This window comes from Chiloscyllium plagiosum, chromosome 14 (genome assembly GCF_004010195.1).
Source record: "Chiloscyllium plagiosum isolate BGI_BamShark_2017 chromosome 14, ASM401019v2, whole genome shotgun sequence".
Taxonomy (NCBI): Eukaryota; Metazoa; Chordata; class Chondrichthyes; order Orectolobiformes; family Hemiscylliidae; genus Chiloscyllium; species Chiloscyllium plagiosum.
Genome location: NC_057723.1, coordinates 49,271,385 through 49,287,990, shown reverse-complemented (window position 1 = coordinate 49,287,990; position 16,606 = coordinate 49,271,385). Strand labels below are relative to the sequence as shown.

Here is a 16,606-nt window from a genome sequence, read left to right as displayed (position 1 = left end):
GGCGGATGATTTGGTTTATGCGGAGGTTTTATTGTAGGGTGGAAGGTGAGCACCAGGGGCGTTCTGTCCTTGTTACGGTTGGAGGGGTGGGGTCTGAGGGCGGAGGTCCAACTACAACTTGGTCAATCCTTCTTTATGCTACCCACCATTTCGCTCTTAAGATGAGATCTCTCAATTATCACTTCAAATGGCTAAAATACTGAATTTCTTTTTCTGAATGTCACTTCTTAACTCTTACAATTTCACTAAGTCATTTATCTTATGGATTACATGTGGAATTTTTAGCATACATCATTGCATCAATATTTCAAAAGCCTGTGTTCCACAGATCTTTATTTAGTGCCCAAGTTTCTAAATCACATAAACACAATATGAAATCCTTAATTTTTTTCAAACGTTGCTACAACCTTAAATTTCCTTGTAGTTCGCACATCTTTCACCTTCATGAAATTGCTTTATGGCTATTGCTCCCTTCTAACTTCTGCATAACAGCTATCATCTTCCGTTATAATCTGAACCACGTCGATTTTAAAAGACAACTTACCTCTCTATTCCAGCGTTTTACCCATCCACTTTAATCTTCAATCCAGATCCCTCTCTAACATATACCATGCAAATATCAGCAAGATCAAGCAGAATTAACGGCTTATAATGTCACTCCTCCTTCCAAACACAATCACTACATTCCATATTAGCCACCTGTAAAAGCTGCGAAGCCGGAAGAACATGCACGCTAGAACACGGCATGCTGGGAATTGTAGTCACCGCACGGGCTCTATCGCGACGCGGAGAACTACAGATCCCGGTGAGCAATGCTTTCTTTGCCCCTCCAGAACAAAATGAGTCACAAACTCTGCCCGCTCAATGGGATCGCGTCGTCAGGGCCAGTGTGAGGGTGGGGCCACATCACCATGGCGATGAGCGCGAGAACGGGATGATGATTGTAAAAAAGCCGATGACGTATGCCCCCTCCCCCCCCCCCACAAGGCTTTGCAATGAAGAAAGAACTTGACGGTGAGAAGATGGAGCTTTAGGGAGAGTCGGCGGTACTTGGGGAAGGAAAGGAATAAGGAAACGGATCGCTAAAATTCAGGAGTGTGGCGGGGTGGGGGGGGAAAGCGATACAACTTGGGTGTTTCTATATGTTTGGGTTTCGCCTGTCGTCGTGCTGAGAGAGGAAAAAAACGAAGAGGATGGCCAGCGCCAGTGGTTCGAAAGCGGAATTTATCGTCGGTGGAAAATACAAACTGGTCCGGAAAATCGGCAGCGGCTCGTTTGGTGATATCTACCTAGCGATTAACATTACCAATGGGGAGGTACGTGGTAAGGTGATGGGGTAAAGCCGTTCTATTCGCCCCCCTTTCCCCAGTGTGATGGCCAGCGTTGTTTGATCACCCGCTGACCAGTGTGTGTTTTTTTCTCCCCCCCCCCCATTTCCTTCCTTGACCTTTCTAGGAGGTGGCAGTGAAATTGGAATCACAGAAAGCGAGGCATCCTCAGCTTCTCTATGAGAGCAAACTGTACAAGATCTTACAGGGAGGAGTCGGCATCCCTCACATCCGGTATGTTAAATTGATGAACTTTGTTGTCTTTGAGTGTTTTATGTAACAATTGCCCCCTTTTGAGTGTTTGTGCGGTAGAGGACCGCCCTCTCTTTCCTTTCTCTCACCGCTACCCCCCCCCCCCCCGTTTGTAAAACCCAGCAACAGCCCTCCGCCAAAAGGCAGGCGAAAAGCTTGTAGTAACAAGGCACCCACTTCTGTTATATAATCTCGTTTCAGTCTTTCTCCATTAATCGAAGCCGATAATTTTGAGGGCGATGCGTTCGCTTATGTTTATTTTTAAATAAAGATTTCGCTGTGTCCCGAGCGATCACTTTTGTGTGTGTGTGTGTGGCCTAATCTTACCCGACCTATGGTGTCCTTTCCTTTACCCGGTTGCAGTTCCCCTCTCTCTCTCTCTCTCTCTCTCTTCCCCCATACCTCTTACCACCCGCCCCCCAAAAAAAGCACTCTGGTTGTCAACACTCTTCGCCTTTTCAAAATCAGTCCGCAGGCATCGAGTTTTCTTGAGAAATGTATTCTCCAGGTGTTTTCTTTGATTTGTGTTCTGGCATGTACAGTGCGGATGACTGCGTGGAATGGCTGCTCTTTTGTTGTGTTTTGCACGGACATGTCATAAAATGGCGGATCGACGTGATTAAGAGCAAGTTTCATATCAGATTTATGTATTTTCGTGGTATCCCTGGTGATTCATTATTTCTGGCTCCCAAGGTGCTTGCGTACAATCTACTTAAATTACATATTTCCAAGACAAGAGGCCTCTTTTTGTTGGCTAGCTTGAAATGAACTACTCTTGTAGTCGACGACTTTTGTTTTAAGTTTACAGACTGAGGAAGTACCTCGGTGTCTCCATTCAAAAAGTGCATTTATGTTTCTGTGTAGTTCTGGATAATTAATGGGGAAAATTTTAAATGTATAGAACTGCAGGTGAAAGAGGAAACCTTGACTGGGGTAGCTTAACACTTGAATGGTGAGTTAAATCAAACAAGTGTAAAGAAATTCAATTATATGACAAAGTTTTCACACTGAATGTTAATGAGGAATATAGGTCATAACACTGCAGGCTAGTATGGTGGGCAGTAAGGAAATAGTGCATTTTTTTTTAAAAACTTTACCCCAATTGCAAGAATAATTGATCCAATTTACACCACTTTAAAATTTACAAGGGCAGCTTTGTGGTAAAAATATTAAAGTAAAAAAAAATTAAGATAATTTCCACCTCATAGTAATTAAAAATTGTTCCAAACTCTCTCTTATTCAAGCTGTCAACATGAAAGAAAACCAAATAAGAGGTCTGTTTGTTTAAAATGTTAGTTTTTCATACACAGTAACTGAGCAATTGAACAAAAATGAGAAGCTCAGGTGGAATGCACAGTAGATATGTTTGTGAGCCTTCAAGTCTGTCTTCTCTACAAAATAAGTGTGCAGAGCTGGTGCTGCTGAATACAAAATACCTGCATTGTTGAGAAAGTTGATGACCTTTGTGGAAAAATTAACTGTTTCACTCTCCTCAGGCTTTCCGATCTGACTATTTCCATCAACCATGGTACTTTGCTTTTGGATATCCCTAAATGTATTAACAATTTTTTGCTTGAGTTTTGAGAAGTGGTGCCTGGATTTGCATCTTTGAAGCAATATAATTTTTATCATAGAGTTGAACAGGCCACTAAATTGAGAGAATTGCAGTCAGTTCTGTTGTGTGAACCAAACAATGTGGGCAGGACTACAGCAAGAAGTGTTCAATGCCAACATAAGTTATTCACTATGAAGAGAAACAAAGGAACATTTTTGAAATGAAAATTTAAGAGCTAGAGTACAAGTAGAGAATCAGAAACAAAAATTAGAATCTTCACTTTTATCTAGGGGGTTTTAGAAGAGTGAGGAAGCAATACTTCGTTTGGTTGAAATTCAACTGGGTTGTTATGTTGTGCTTAGTTTTTAAAGAGGATTTCAAAAATCTACTCAGAATTTGGTGCAAAGGAATTTCGTTGTTGTTCTGTTCGCCGAGCTGGGAATTTCTGGTGCAGACGTTTCGTCCCCTATCTAGGTGACATCCTCAGTGCTTGGGAGCCTCCTGTGAAGCGTTTCCGTGATCTTTCCTCCGGCATTTGTAGTGGTTTGAATCTGCCGCTTCCGGTTATCAGTTCCAGCTGTCCGCTGCAGTGGTCGGTATATAGGGTCCAGGTCAATGTGCTTATTGATTGAATCTGTGGATGAGTGCCAAGCCTCTAGGAATTCCCTGGCTGTTCTCTGTTTGGCTTGGCCTATAATAGTAGTGTTGATCCAGTCGAACTCATGTTGCTTGTCCTCTGCGTGTGTGGATACTAAGGATAGCTGGTCGTGTCGTTTCTTGGCTAGTTGGTGTTCTTGGATGAGGATCGTTAGCTGTCTTCCTGTTTGTCCTATGTAGTGTTTTGTGCAGTCCTTGCATGGGATTTTGTACACTACATTGGTTTTGCTCATGCTGGGTATCGGGTCCTTTGTCCTGGTGACCCTATATATCGATCACTACAGCAGACAGCTGGAACTGACAACCGGAAGCGGCAGATTCAAACCACTACAAATGCCGGAGGAAAGATCACAGAAGCGCTTCACAGGAGGCTCCTAAGCACTGAGGATGTCACCTAGACAGGGATTGAAATGTCTGCACCAGAAATTCCCTGCTCGGCGAACAGAACCACAACAACGAGCACCCGAGCTACAAATTAGATTAGATTAGATTACTTACAGTGTGGAAACAGGCCCTTCGGCCCAACAAGTCCACACCGACCCGCCGAAGCGCAAACCCACCCATACCCCTACATTTACCCCTTACCGAACACTACGGGCAATTTAGCATGGCCAATTCACCTGACCTGCACATCTTTGGACTGTGGGAGGAAACCGGAGCACCCGGAGGAAACCCACGCAGACACGGGGAGAACGTGCAAACTCCACACATCAGTCGCCTGAGGTGGGAATTGAACCCGGGTCTCTGTGAGGCAGCAGTGCTAACCACTGTGCCACCGTGCCGCCCAAATCTTTGCACAAGCTTTGAAAAGGAATTTTGTTTTAAAAGTATAGATAGACAGACAATTGGAGTGAAACCAGGAAACATTCTCAAAATTCTAGAAATGTAGAATTCTGTTTTTCTGCAGCCTGAAGCCTTTTGGATCATAAGACCATAAGTCTGAACTGGAGTAGACCATTTCACCGAGAGTCTGCTCAACCATTCAGTAGGATCTTAGCTGATCTGATATTGCTGGCATCCACTTTCTTGCTCTTTCTCTATCACCCTTGATTGCCCAACTGATCAAGAATCCTCGGCAGTCTTAAATGTACACAAAGACCCTGTTCTAAACTGCTGTCTGTGTTAGAGAGTTCCAGACACCTGATCCTCTGAAAATAAATTGTCTTGTCTCAGTCTTAAATTGGTGCCCCTTTCATTCTGCGACTATGCTTTGTCATCAGGAAAAACATCCTCTCCGCATTTATCCTGTCAAGCCCCTAAGGAGTTTTGTTTCAATGAGATCATGTCTTATTCTGAATGAGTAGAGACCCCACCTGTGTAGCCTTGCTTATAAGACAATCCCTTCCTATTAGGGGTCATCTTAGTGACCACATGTGAACCGGCTCCAATGAAATAATGATTTTCTTTGATTAAGGGGAGCAAACTGCTTTGCCCACAAGATTTGATCTCACCAACACCTTGTGCAGTTGCACTGAGACTCACCTACTCATATCCTCCATACTTCTTGGAGGGCCAGCATTCTTTTCCTTCTGACTTGAAACATTAATTCTGATTCCTCTCCTCCAGATGCTACCAGCCCTGTTGAGCTTTTCCAGAAATTTGTTTTGTTTCTTTACCCTTCCTGGTTAACTGCAACACCTGTGTGCTACCTTTGTTTCACCCACAAATACCCCCAAGTCCCTTTTTGTTGCAGCTTTCTTCAGTTTTTCTCCTGTAAATAGTACTGCTTTCCCTTGCAAAATGAACTGCTTCACATTTTCCTACATTATGTTCACAGCCTCACATTTTGACCCCCTCACTTATCGATATCTCTCATCTTTATAAACCCTTTGCAACTTGCCTTTCCAACTGTTCCAACTAACGTAGTGTACAAAATCCCATGCAAGGACTGCACAAAACACTATATAGGACAAACAAGAAGACAGCTAACGATCCGCATCCACGAACATCAACTAGCCACGATCCAGCAATAAAGTTTCAACTTTGATCTCCAGCATCTGCAGACCTCACTTTCTCCTCCTTCCTTCAAGTCATTAATATAAAATTGTAAACATTTGTGATCCTAGCACTGATCCCTATGGAACCCCACTGTTTACAGATTGCCTGTCTAACTGAGATCCCTTTATTCCCAACTCGTGCCCAGTAGCCAGTTCTTCATTGTACCCATGTACTACCTCCAACACAATGGGAGCTTATCTTGTGACTTAGCTTTTTGTGAGGTGCTTGCTGAAAGTCCAATTACAACACAATTGCTGATTCCATCTATCTACTCTGGTTGAGACTTGCTCTCAAAACTCTAAATTAGTCAGGTTCAATTTCCCTTTCACGAAGCCTTGCTGACTTCGATGAGATGATGGTTTTCCAAATATGCTGATATAACTTCTAATGGATTCTGGTTCATTTTTAAAAATTTAGAAGTTTGGGATTGTGATTAAGAATGTGCAGGGCGTTGGAGTCAAGATGCTGCTTAACCATGATCTGATTAAATGGTGGACCATGGACAGGCCAAGCTCGTCTTTGTGCCTTTATTTGTAAGGCAATTGTTACAATGTTCATTAGATCTGAAGACCTTTCCTGGAAGCTTTTCGTGTGCTATATTTGGATTTCGCATTTGTGAAACAAACTGTTGCCGTGTGATTGGAGCCACAGAATAGAATATGGATGAGTATCTGTTTATGGAGCGAAGAAGGTATTGTACCATTTGCTTCATTTGAGTCAGCACAACAGCATTCTTTCTCAATACATGCTACTTAATGCATTTTAGTAATTTGAAGTTTGGAGACATTTGCTTGAGTTTTTGCCATCTGCATGTATTGGGAATTTTGTATCAACTACTTAGTTGGGGTGTTTATTCTTGTAATGTTTCCTGTAAATGGTTAGGGTCTTGACTTAGCTAATGAGTTGATGCAAAGTAATTTGGTGTAGGAAGCAGTGGCAGACTTGATAAATTGCTCTCTTCAAATTGTCTAATCCATTTGTCATATCCAAGTATGATCAGAATTTTCAGATCGCATTTTAAGTTTATGTTGGGTTACATGTAATTTGCTTCTGTCCTGAGTATTGAAAGGTGGGGAAATTCACTGAAGATTGCTGTTCCTCGTGGATCTTGTCCTTAGTAGTAATTGCCCCATCCCTCTCCCTCAACAGATCACGTGGGGTTGGGGGAATCTCAGCTGTGACTGCTCTAAAACATTTTAGCTTCTGTTTTTCTATCTCCTTTCTTCAAATTGAGAGCCTCTTTTGTGGCACTTCTGTTCAGCAAGGCTTCAGTTGCCATTGCTTCGTTGAGCCAACCAAATATCTTTATGCAAACTGCATAGCAAGTGTTGTCTTGGTAAAGCAACTTAAATTATAACTAAACTGCTAGTTGTTACATTTGTAGCTTGCTTCATTGGTCACCATCACATACAAGCAAGATTCAAATTCTCAATTCAATTCAGTTCTAAAGATCAATATTTGTCCGATATTAGACTAGATATGCCACTCTGGTTTCATGGCCATTGTGAAGCTGTTAATGAGTTGCAATGCAGTCTGTTATTTCTATAATATATTTAAAAGATGGCAACAGTATTTGATGCATTGAGAACCTAGTTCTGCATTAGTCCATTACTGTTTTTTAACTGGTTCTGATGACTTTTTACCTGAAAGAAAAAGTTGCAAGTCATTAATCAATGAACGCTTACTGCATTATGGTCAGAACTGTAAGCAATGATGGCAAAACTTGGAATAAAACTCCATTTTATGCCAAATGGCCCTTCAAACAGAAGTCCTTTTGATAACTAACCGTCAGTTCAGACCATTTTTGATCAGCATATGTCTTCAACAAGACTAACTGGTTAAGGGGAGTGTTAAGATTAATTTTCAGCTCACTAACCAAGGTCAGTGGTGCATGTACTGCTGTGTGGAGTGAGAATGAATTTGTACATCAAGCTTCTAGAAGCATTTAACTTTAAGGCATAATTTGAAATGTTTTAAATGTCTGCTGTTGGGTAAGGATAATTGAATTAAAATTAGAATTTGTAAATTACATAAATTGTCAGCAGAAACATCGTTACTTTATTTGTACATTGTTCAGCTAAGTGAAAATCCTTAACTGTAAAATCAGATGAAACTTGTGTATTATTTGCCTAGTATTTTGAATTTGCTGATTGTTAACAACTGTTAGACAGCTGGTTTGTTCAGGATTTGAGTCCCACCCAGATATGTTGCCAAAAGCAGCTGAATGTTGCTCCTAAATATTTGAGTCTAATTTCTTGTAGGTGGGGCAGTGCCACCTGGTGAAAGAACTGTAGGACATCCTTTGTGCTTGCTCAACTGACTGAATCAGGAAGTGAGAAAATGTTGTCATAAAGATCTAATTGCATTTTATCTCAAATTTGTGATTGCAAGTCATGTATGGTTTTATTGGAGAAAAAGCCACTGCAGAGTGATTTTTTTGAATTGCTTAAAGACACCAATTTTTGCTGCAATAATGTGAATCCAATCTCTGAACTTTAGCTATCACTGAATTGAAATTGAAGTACACGAGGAATGATTCAGACTGCAACTCCAGTTACAATTTACTGTCAGTAAAGCCCAAAATAGGAACAGTTGCATTTCTATGCCATTGTGACTTCAAATATTTTACTTGAATTCTCTCAACTGTTATGGTTCTCTAAGCTGAATTGTCTCTGCTTTAAAAATCATTTCAGAGGAAGTTATGTAAGAAATTAAGATTTCAGATACCTTGATCTTGTTTTGTAATCCCACAATTGTCTCAATGCATTGTTTTCTTCAAGATAACGTCAGCTTGTTGAAACTCCAATATGCTTTGTACAGATTAAAATTCTAATCCTTTGTTCTATCCCAACATTATACTGGCCCTTTCCAAGTTTTTTTATGGGAGTACTGTAAGAAGCTTATTTTAGAATTGCATTTTTTTTTATCAATGTCAGATTGTAGTAGTATGAAAGCATGCGTTCTTTCATCTTTGATAAAGAGCAAATCTGGTTCTGTGGCAGCATTCCCTAACCTCTTTATTACCTAAATTATTACTTTTATATATCAGTTTACTAATAAATTAGAAAGTAAAGACTAAGAGATGGCCATTTGTTGTCTCGGGCCAGTTCTGCCATTTGATAAAATACTTGTTAACCTTAATTTTAAAAATGTAGTTTAGCCTCGATTTGGAATATTCAATTCTGGGCATCATTTACATATCTATGTGAGAGCTTTTGACTACAGAAAAACTAGATTTTGGGCTGAGGGTTACATAGGTGGATTGAAGAAGCAGTGTTCGTTCACTCGAGAGAGAGTGAGAGGATGAGAGGAAATTTGATAGTGGTGCTCTCAAGGTCATGAGGTTTTATGCAGTTTAGCCTAGGAGAAATCCTTCACTGAGGGTTAAGAGCAGAGGACCGATTGCAGTGAGTGTTTGAAACTGGGAAAAAGCTCCATGGCAGGTGACATGAGTAGATTCGATCTTTTAAAGGAGAATTGGATAAGCAAGTGCAGCAAAAGAATGGAGAGCATATGAATGGGACTAGCTAAATTTCTCCTTGAGATCTAGTCCAATGTCAATATGCCTTCAGTAAAGTTAACCAAATCTTTTTATGTTTTCTTGTTTGTATCCACTGGGCTGTTTTTGATTTGAAAGCAACATGTATAATCGTTCTGTCACAAAATCAATGTATGCTAATGATTTGTGAATTGTTTGCTTATAGGTGGTATGGACAAGAGAAGGATTACAACGTCCTAGTTATGGACTTGCTTGGACCAAGCCTTGAAGATCTTTTTAACTTCTGTTCTCGCAGGTTCACGATGAAAACTGTTCTGATGTTAGCTGACCAGGTCTGTATTAAGTCTGTATTAAATCCTGGTTGGATTTTTAAATGTTTTCAGTGTAAGTGCATGGGTGTGGCTGCTTAAAATTGAATGTCATGTTGCGAGAGGCTGCAATTTCCAACTTGGATATCCAATAAACATGGGCAGCGTGGTGGCTCAGTGGTTAGCACTGCTCCGTTTCTGAGCCAGGGACCTGGGTTCAGTTCTAACCTCAGGCAACTATCTGTATGGAGTTTGCATGTTCTCTCCATGTCTGTTTCTGCTGTATGCTCTAATTTCATCCCAGGTCCATAGATATAGAGGTATAATGAATTAGCCATGGTAAGTAGAGGGTAAGAGGAATAGGTCTGGGGAGCTGTTCAGGCATTTGGTACAGAATTGAAGGGCTGAACAGCCTCTCTTTACACAATAATAACAATAATGTGCATGCTGTCATGGCTTTGTGAAAGATATCGAAAGCATGTGCACACCTTGAATGTATCACAATAGGGGTACAATTTATCAGAAACCTAAAATGATCGAGCCACATAAATGCAATGCTGACAAAGTGGCGCATAGTTCACTTTGTGTCCCTCAGTCTTTCCAACATCTACAAGATACGAGTCAGGAGTGTGATTAGCAAGATAAATCACCACCCCATCACCACCTTTAAATATTCACACCATCCACTGTTACAGCAAGTGACAGCAGTAGGTGCTATACATAGGTTGTGTTGCAGGAACTCTGCAAAACTTAAAGTCATGACATCTACCAACTAGATGGATGAGGTCAGCAAACTATGATATCATGTCTTGCATGTCTCTCACCATAATTTGGCACCGCATCACTGTTTGTCCACTGTCTGTAGATCAAAATCTTAGAATTTTCTCCCCAGTTGCACTGAGCTTTCCTACATAGGCTGAAAAAGGTCACAAGGCAATTTGACACTTTCTGAAGTAGGTTGGAGTAAGCAGTAAATGTTTGTCTTAAAAGTAACATTCACATCCCAAGAAGAAAAATGAGTAGTAACCAAATACAGAAGTTTTTATGCTGTACTTCTTGACTGTTGTAAATCATAAGCACTAGCATGTTTATAAGACCAAAGTGGCCTTATTGAGCTGCACTTACTACAAAGCAAGTGGAGACCAGCTACATCTTGCTTTTTTGTTTGTAGGCTATGTTTAAGCACTATTATTACCAGGTTGAGCACCATATGTTTGTGCATTGAGTTAGTGTGACAGGACTGTCACTGTGAAATCACAGTTGAAACTTTATTGTTGGAACTGCACAGCAGGTCAGGCAGCATCCAGGGAACAGGAGATTCGACGTTTCGGGCACGGGCCTGTGCCCGAAACGTCGAATCTCCTGTTCCCTGGATGCTGCCTGACCTGCTGTGCTGTTCCAGCAATAAAGTTTCAACTTTGATCTCCAGCATCTGCAGACCTCACTTTCTCCACTGTGAAATCACAGGCAACTGCTACACTAATGAAGATGGTACAACTCACAATAGACAATAGGTGCAGGAGTAGGCCATTCAGCCCTTCGAGCCTGCACCGCCATTCAATATAATCATGGCTGATCATTCCTAATCAGTATCCTGTTCCTGCCTTATCTCCATAACCCTTGATTCCACTATCTTTGAGAGCTCTATCCAACTCTTTCTTAAATGAATCCAGAGAGTGGGCCTCCACTGCCCTCTGGGGCAGAACATTCCACACAGCCACCACTCTCTGGGTGAAGAAGTTTCTCCTGAGCTCTGTCCTAAATGGTCTACCCCGTATTTTTAAGCTGTGTCCTCTGGTTCGGCACTCACCCATCAGTGGAAATATGTTTCCTACTGCAGAGTGTCCAATCCTTTCATAATCTTATACGTCTCAATCAGATCCCCTCTCAGTCTTCGAAACTCAAGGGTATACAAGCCCAGTCGCTTCAGTCTTTCAGTGTAAGGTAATCCTGCCATTCCAGGAATTGACTGCGTGAATCTACGCTGCACTCCCTCAATAGCCAGAATGTCTTTTCTCAAATTTGGAGACCAGAACTGCACACAGTACTCCAGGTGTGGTCTCATCAGGGCCCTGTACAGCTGCAGAAGCACCTCTTTGCGTCTATACGCAATTCCTCTTGTTATGAAGGCCAGCATGCTATTAGCCTTCTTCAAAGAGAAGAGGCATCGCAACATCACCTGTAATCCTTTAGAATGTGATGTTACAGCCTGGTTACTGTTAATGTTACTGATACCCTGTAGTAGTTAATATTATATCATTAAAGTGCAAATGTAATTGTTTCAGAAAATTATATTTTGAAATCTAATTGCTTAGGTAACATCATTGTCACTTTTTCTTACTATCAGGATGGTAGGAGCATGGTGTACTGAGACTTGGTAATTTCTTAGACAGCAATGTCTCTGCCCTTGAATTTAATTAGTTAAGCAAGTGATTGAAAGATCTAGACTTCCCAAAGGAAGTCTTTGACAGGCTAAGATAAGTGCTATGGGTTGTGACAGTTGTGTAAATAATAGTCAGAGTTAATTGTGAATATAACTTAAAATCTGAATTCATTCTTGACCATACATGTATGTGCATACACAGGACGTAGCGGTAACTTTGATTCCTGGCTGCCAATGGCCATCTTAATACCATGAATTTACTTGTTAGATTTCTGAATTATGGTACCTCTGAAAGGAGAGGAGTTACTCACTGTTGATTCTATGTTAATGCATCTGCATTGTTCAATCTCTAATCATTAGCAAGCGATTTCAGTTTGCACTGGTAATATTTAGAATAATGGTACAAGAGCAGAGTTCTTGGGTGTGTGCGCAACAGAATTTTGAAGATAGCAAGATATGTTGGGAAATTAGCCTTTCAGGAGCTTGGGCTTATAAATAGAAGTATAGACAATGAACAAGAGAAAACGAGAGCACTGGTTGCTCTTATGGGAGTATTGTGTCCACTTCTGAGAACATCTTAGAAAGGACGTTGAGGGAGTAGAGAAAGTATTTGAGAAACTTCATTTGCCTAAATTGGTGACATTGGTGCTGTGGTAACATAGTGCAGTTTTAGAAATGGTTTGATGGAACTGTTCAAAATAACAAGGGCTTTTGCCCGATTAGATAGTGAGAAACTGTTCCCTTTGGTATGAAGTTTTAAAATAAAACAGAGGCCGTGGTTTTAAGTTGGTAGCATAACTAGGTGTGATCTAAGGCAAGTTTTTAGTAACATTGAAAATTTGAAATGCATATGCTGACAGTTTCTGTAGTGGTAGATTCAACTGTTGCTGTCAAATGGGATTTTGCTAATTATTTGGAGAACACTTACAGATTGCTAGAAAATTGGAGTGGGACTCAGTAAGTTCCTCTTGAGAGCTGGCAAGGACAGGATTATCCAATGGCAGCCTTCTTTGCTGCAACTCTTTAGAATGTCAAAGTAGTCAAAAATAGGGTAATCTGTTGAAATTACAGAACTCTGGAGTAGCGAATAATCAACTCTGAAGATCTGTTTTAATTTCCCTGGCGAAATAATTCCTTGCTTTGCCATTCAGTGCAATAAAGGCTGAAATCTGTGCTTTAGATCATAACCTTATGTTGGATTAGGATTGTAAAATTCAATATATCATCGACAAAACATTCTGGGGGAGAGAATGAACTTTTGCAAGACCACTTCTGTGTACGCTTAAATTCCAGAATATTCCCATGGCTTTGTGGCTTTTTAACTTCTGGGGCGAGCAACAGAGTTCCGTTTTGTCTTTGTATGCTGATAAACTGCAATGACATTGATTTTTTTTTTCCCATGGGGTCTATTTAAGTATGAAGTGGACTTGGAATAGTGATTGCTGTATAGAATACAGGTATATTAAACTTGGCTGTTTGTTTTATGTGTGCAATGCCACGAATGTTTCCATGATGTGAATGACACTGACTCTATAATGCAGTCTTAGTTAACGTTCCAAAACTTATAACACAGTTGTTTAAAAGTTAACATTTAAATATTCAACATTGAAGTTTTCACTTGAGTGATTTAGATTGCATGGCTTTAAATGGAAAGTGAAGTAGAAAGCAGGAGACAAACCATCCTCCATTGTCATTCTTTCACTGTCATTGGAAGAATGATTGAAGTTTTTAAAAATTTTGTTGCATTCATGTTAAACCATTTCATTCAATGCAGTTTGTGCTGTGCAAATCAGTAAATTTATGAAAATGGTAGAATTTGGGTGATCTGAGTGGTTACTACATTTGAAGATTAAAAAATATTCAATAGTTATATTGTATACAGCTCAGGAATAAGGTTGGCTCTTAGAGTTTTCAATCAGTCACTGAACAGATTATGGGTTACTGAATAATCATTTCAGTCAGTTGGATGGCGATAGTTTGACTGGGCTAGCCACCTGACATTCCCAAATACTTTGGAGCAGAGAGAAAAATAAACTGTCCCAAGAATATGCTTTCAAGCATTTAGAACTCCATGAAGTCAGGAGATGCTATGAGATGTTGGGGTTAGGGAGCTGTAGAACCTGGGGTGAAATTTATTGTTTAATGCAACTGTGAATGAGGGTGAAGGCAGCCTACCAGCAGTACTTTTTGTTTTGCAGCTGAGCAAGATTAGAGCTCTGAAATGAATTAATGTGTCATCTTCCTGAAGCTGGGAGACAAAAAGCTGCAGATACTAGAATCCAAAGTAGACAGACAGGCTGGAAGAACACAGCAAACTGGGTAGCAGCATCAGGAGATAGGGGAGAGTTATACTTGAAATGTTGACTTCTCCACATCCTGCTGCTGCCTGACTTGCTGTGTTCTTCCAGCCTCATGCTTGTCAACCTGACTGGAGCTAGCTATCTGTGTACATGCTGAAGTTGTACATGAAAATATGTTGTGTATTTTCAAGAATCCAGAGCAGCAAAATCCTGATTGGGAAATGGTCTGCTAATCTCCTAATCTGAAGTAGAACAGTAGAACAGAGTTCTAAAGGTCTTGAAAGAAAATTAATTGAGATCCTTTGTAAGGTTTATTTGATATCACTATTTCCTAGCGATTGCAGAAAAGTCAGTGACATCTATCGTGATGGCAATTGGCTATTTCATGTGATCTGTGGGTTACAGTTTTTTTGTTGCCCACATTTAACTGAGTTTAGGTCTGGCTGTTGGAAATAAATTATATACATCCTGGATTATTTTGCATAGCAGTGTTCAATATTTGCTCACAACTCTGGAATATTGTGACCATGTTTTCTTGACAACTATCTGGGATTTCTCACTTTTATTTTAAAAGATACTGAGATCCAGTCAGATCATTGCTTACCTTTGGTCATTTCTGGGATCATAACATCTTCTTTTCAGCTTTTAGTTCACTTCATGTGACATTGGTACTTGAGTATTGTAAAGTTGAGTCTCAAAGTAGTATGAATATAACTTTTTGTTTCTAGCAACCAAGTTTTCTCTCCATTTGTTTTTCAGATGATCAGCAGAATTGAATATGTGCACACAAAGAATTTTATTCACAGAGATATCAAACCTGACAACTTTCTAATGGGTATTGGACGTCATTGTAATAAGGTTGGTATTCACACTGAAGTATTTAATAAATCAGGAACAATTTAGCAGAAACCTAACGTAATGAAAAATGCAGAAAGTTTGAACAGTGACTTTATTTCTCTACCAAAAAAATCATGTAGAAGTTAATTTTTATTGTCTTAGATACCTATTTTGGGAACTATAATTTTATTATGGCTCCATTTAACTTTGCATCTTCTGTTTTAAAACATGAAAGTTGTAATAGACAGAGATGTGCACTTTAGAAGTAAGATGAAATATTGCTTCTCTTCCTAGCAAGTTAAATGAAGGCATAAAGCATTAATATTAACTGGATGATAAGTTTAAGGTGTTTTGTTTAAACTTTGTGTACAAACAGACAATGGAGTGTGTAAAATAAATGAACAGCTCTTTTTCTGCACTGCCCAACACCACCAACCTTGCCCCTGCAAAAAAAAAACTCAAAGCTGTTCTTATAACAGCAGCATTGACTCACCTGCAAAGTAAGTTGTTGCAGCTGGATTGGTCTTGTGATGCATTTTTCATTATGACTGAATCTAAGGAATACTGCAATAATTTGAAGCAAACCATTGGTCTGTCTACCTCTAATTATCAGTTTATTCCCTTGGTACATTCTGAAACCCTAAATTTTATTTCTCAATAAATCACTCAGTAAGATTTAAGATCGTGAGAAAAGATGAAGGCAGGCTGGAAGTAGGAGGCCTAAATTGGAACCAGACTGATATTAATGTAAGATAAGATTTGGCCAAAGTGGACTGAGAACATTACTTGCAGGAAAATCTACAATGGAACACTTGGAGTCTATCAGAGGGAAATTGAGTGCAGGAGCTAACATTCCTTCTAAAGGAGAAGGATGAGATGCAAGTCCAGAGAACACTAGATGTTGAGGAATGTGCAGGAATGGATTATGAAAATCACTGGAATACTCAATGCATATTGGAGAGGGGCTATAAAATAAGGTGAAGAGGAACATGATACTAACAGTGACAAACAAAATGAGAATACCCAAAGGCATTTTTAAGTATGTTCAGGGACAGAAGGATAACCAATGTGCCAACTGTGTGGAAAAAATAAGAGACAGGTTAAGTTTTAAATGCGTACTTTGTATCTTTCCTTACTATAGAGCAGGATGGTGCAGCTATAGAAATTAGCGAGGAGAACTGTGGTAACTCCAAAAATTGGAATAGGGAGAGGTAAGTCAATGGTCTTAAAATTGATTAAATCCCCAGGCCCAGATGAGATGTATCACAGGCTGCTCTGGGAAACAAGGCTGGAGATTTCAACCACCCTAACTTGAGGTGTAAAGTAATCTTTGGCACAGGAGTAGTGCCAATTTGACAGGAGAACAGTTAATGTGGTACCATGATTCAAGAAGGGTGGTAGGGATGGACCAGGGACCTCAAGGCCAGTGAATTTAATATCAGTGGTAGGGAAACCTTTGGAAAAAGATTGAGGGATATGTTTACTTTGT

The 16,606-nt window shown here is 40.0% G+C and overlaps 2 protein-coding genes across 6 annotated transcripts in view; one reads left to right on the top strand and one right to left on the bottom strand.

Moving 5' to 3' along the window:
• Positions 1 to 748, bottom strand: part of arhgef37 (Rho guanine nucleotide exchange factor (GEF) 37) — a 231,892-nt gene extending 231,144 nt beyond the window's left edge. For all 3 annotated transcript variants that reach the window (XM_043703767.1, XM_043703768.1, XM_043703769.1), the window contains exon 1: positions 545 to 748. The gene's annotated coding sequence lies outside the window, so the exon portion shown is untranslated. The remainder of the gene's footprint in view (positions 1 to 544) is intronic.
• Positions 749 to 1,020: 272 nt separating this feature from the next.
• csnk1a1 (casein kinase 1, alpha 1) overlaps positions 1,021 to 16,606 on the top strand; it is a 55,056-nt gene continuing 39,470 nt past the window's right edge. For 2 of the 3 annotated variants that reach the window (XM_043703775.1, XM_043703774.1), the window contains exons 1-4: positions 1,021 to 1,316; positions 1,456 to 1,562; positions 9,495 to 9,621; positions 15,040 to 15,138. In XM_043703775.1, coding sequence (XP_043559710.1) covers positions 1,194 to 1,316; positions 1,456 to 1,562; positions 9,495 to 9,621; positions 15,040 to 15,138 — 456 coding nt within the window. In that variant the 5' untranslated portion in view covers positions 1,021 to 1,193. The remainder of the gene's footprint in view (positions 1,317 to 1,455; positions 1,563 to 9,494; positions 9,622 to 15,039; positions 15,139 to 16,606) is intronic. The other variant, XM_043703777.1, reaches the window with a different exon arrangement.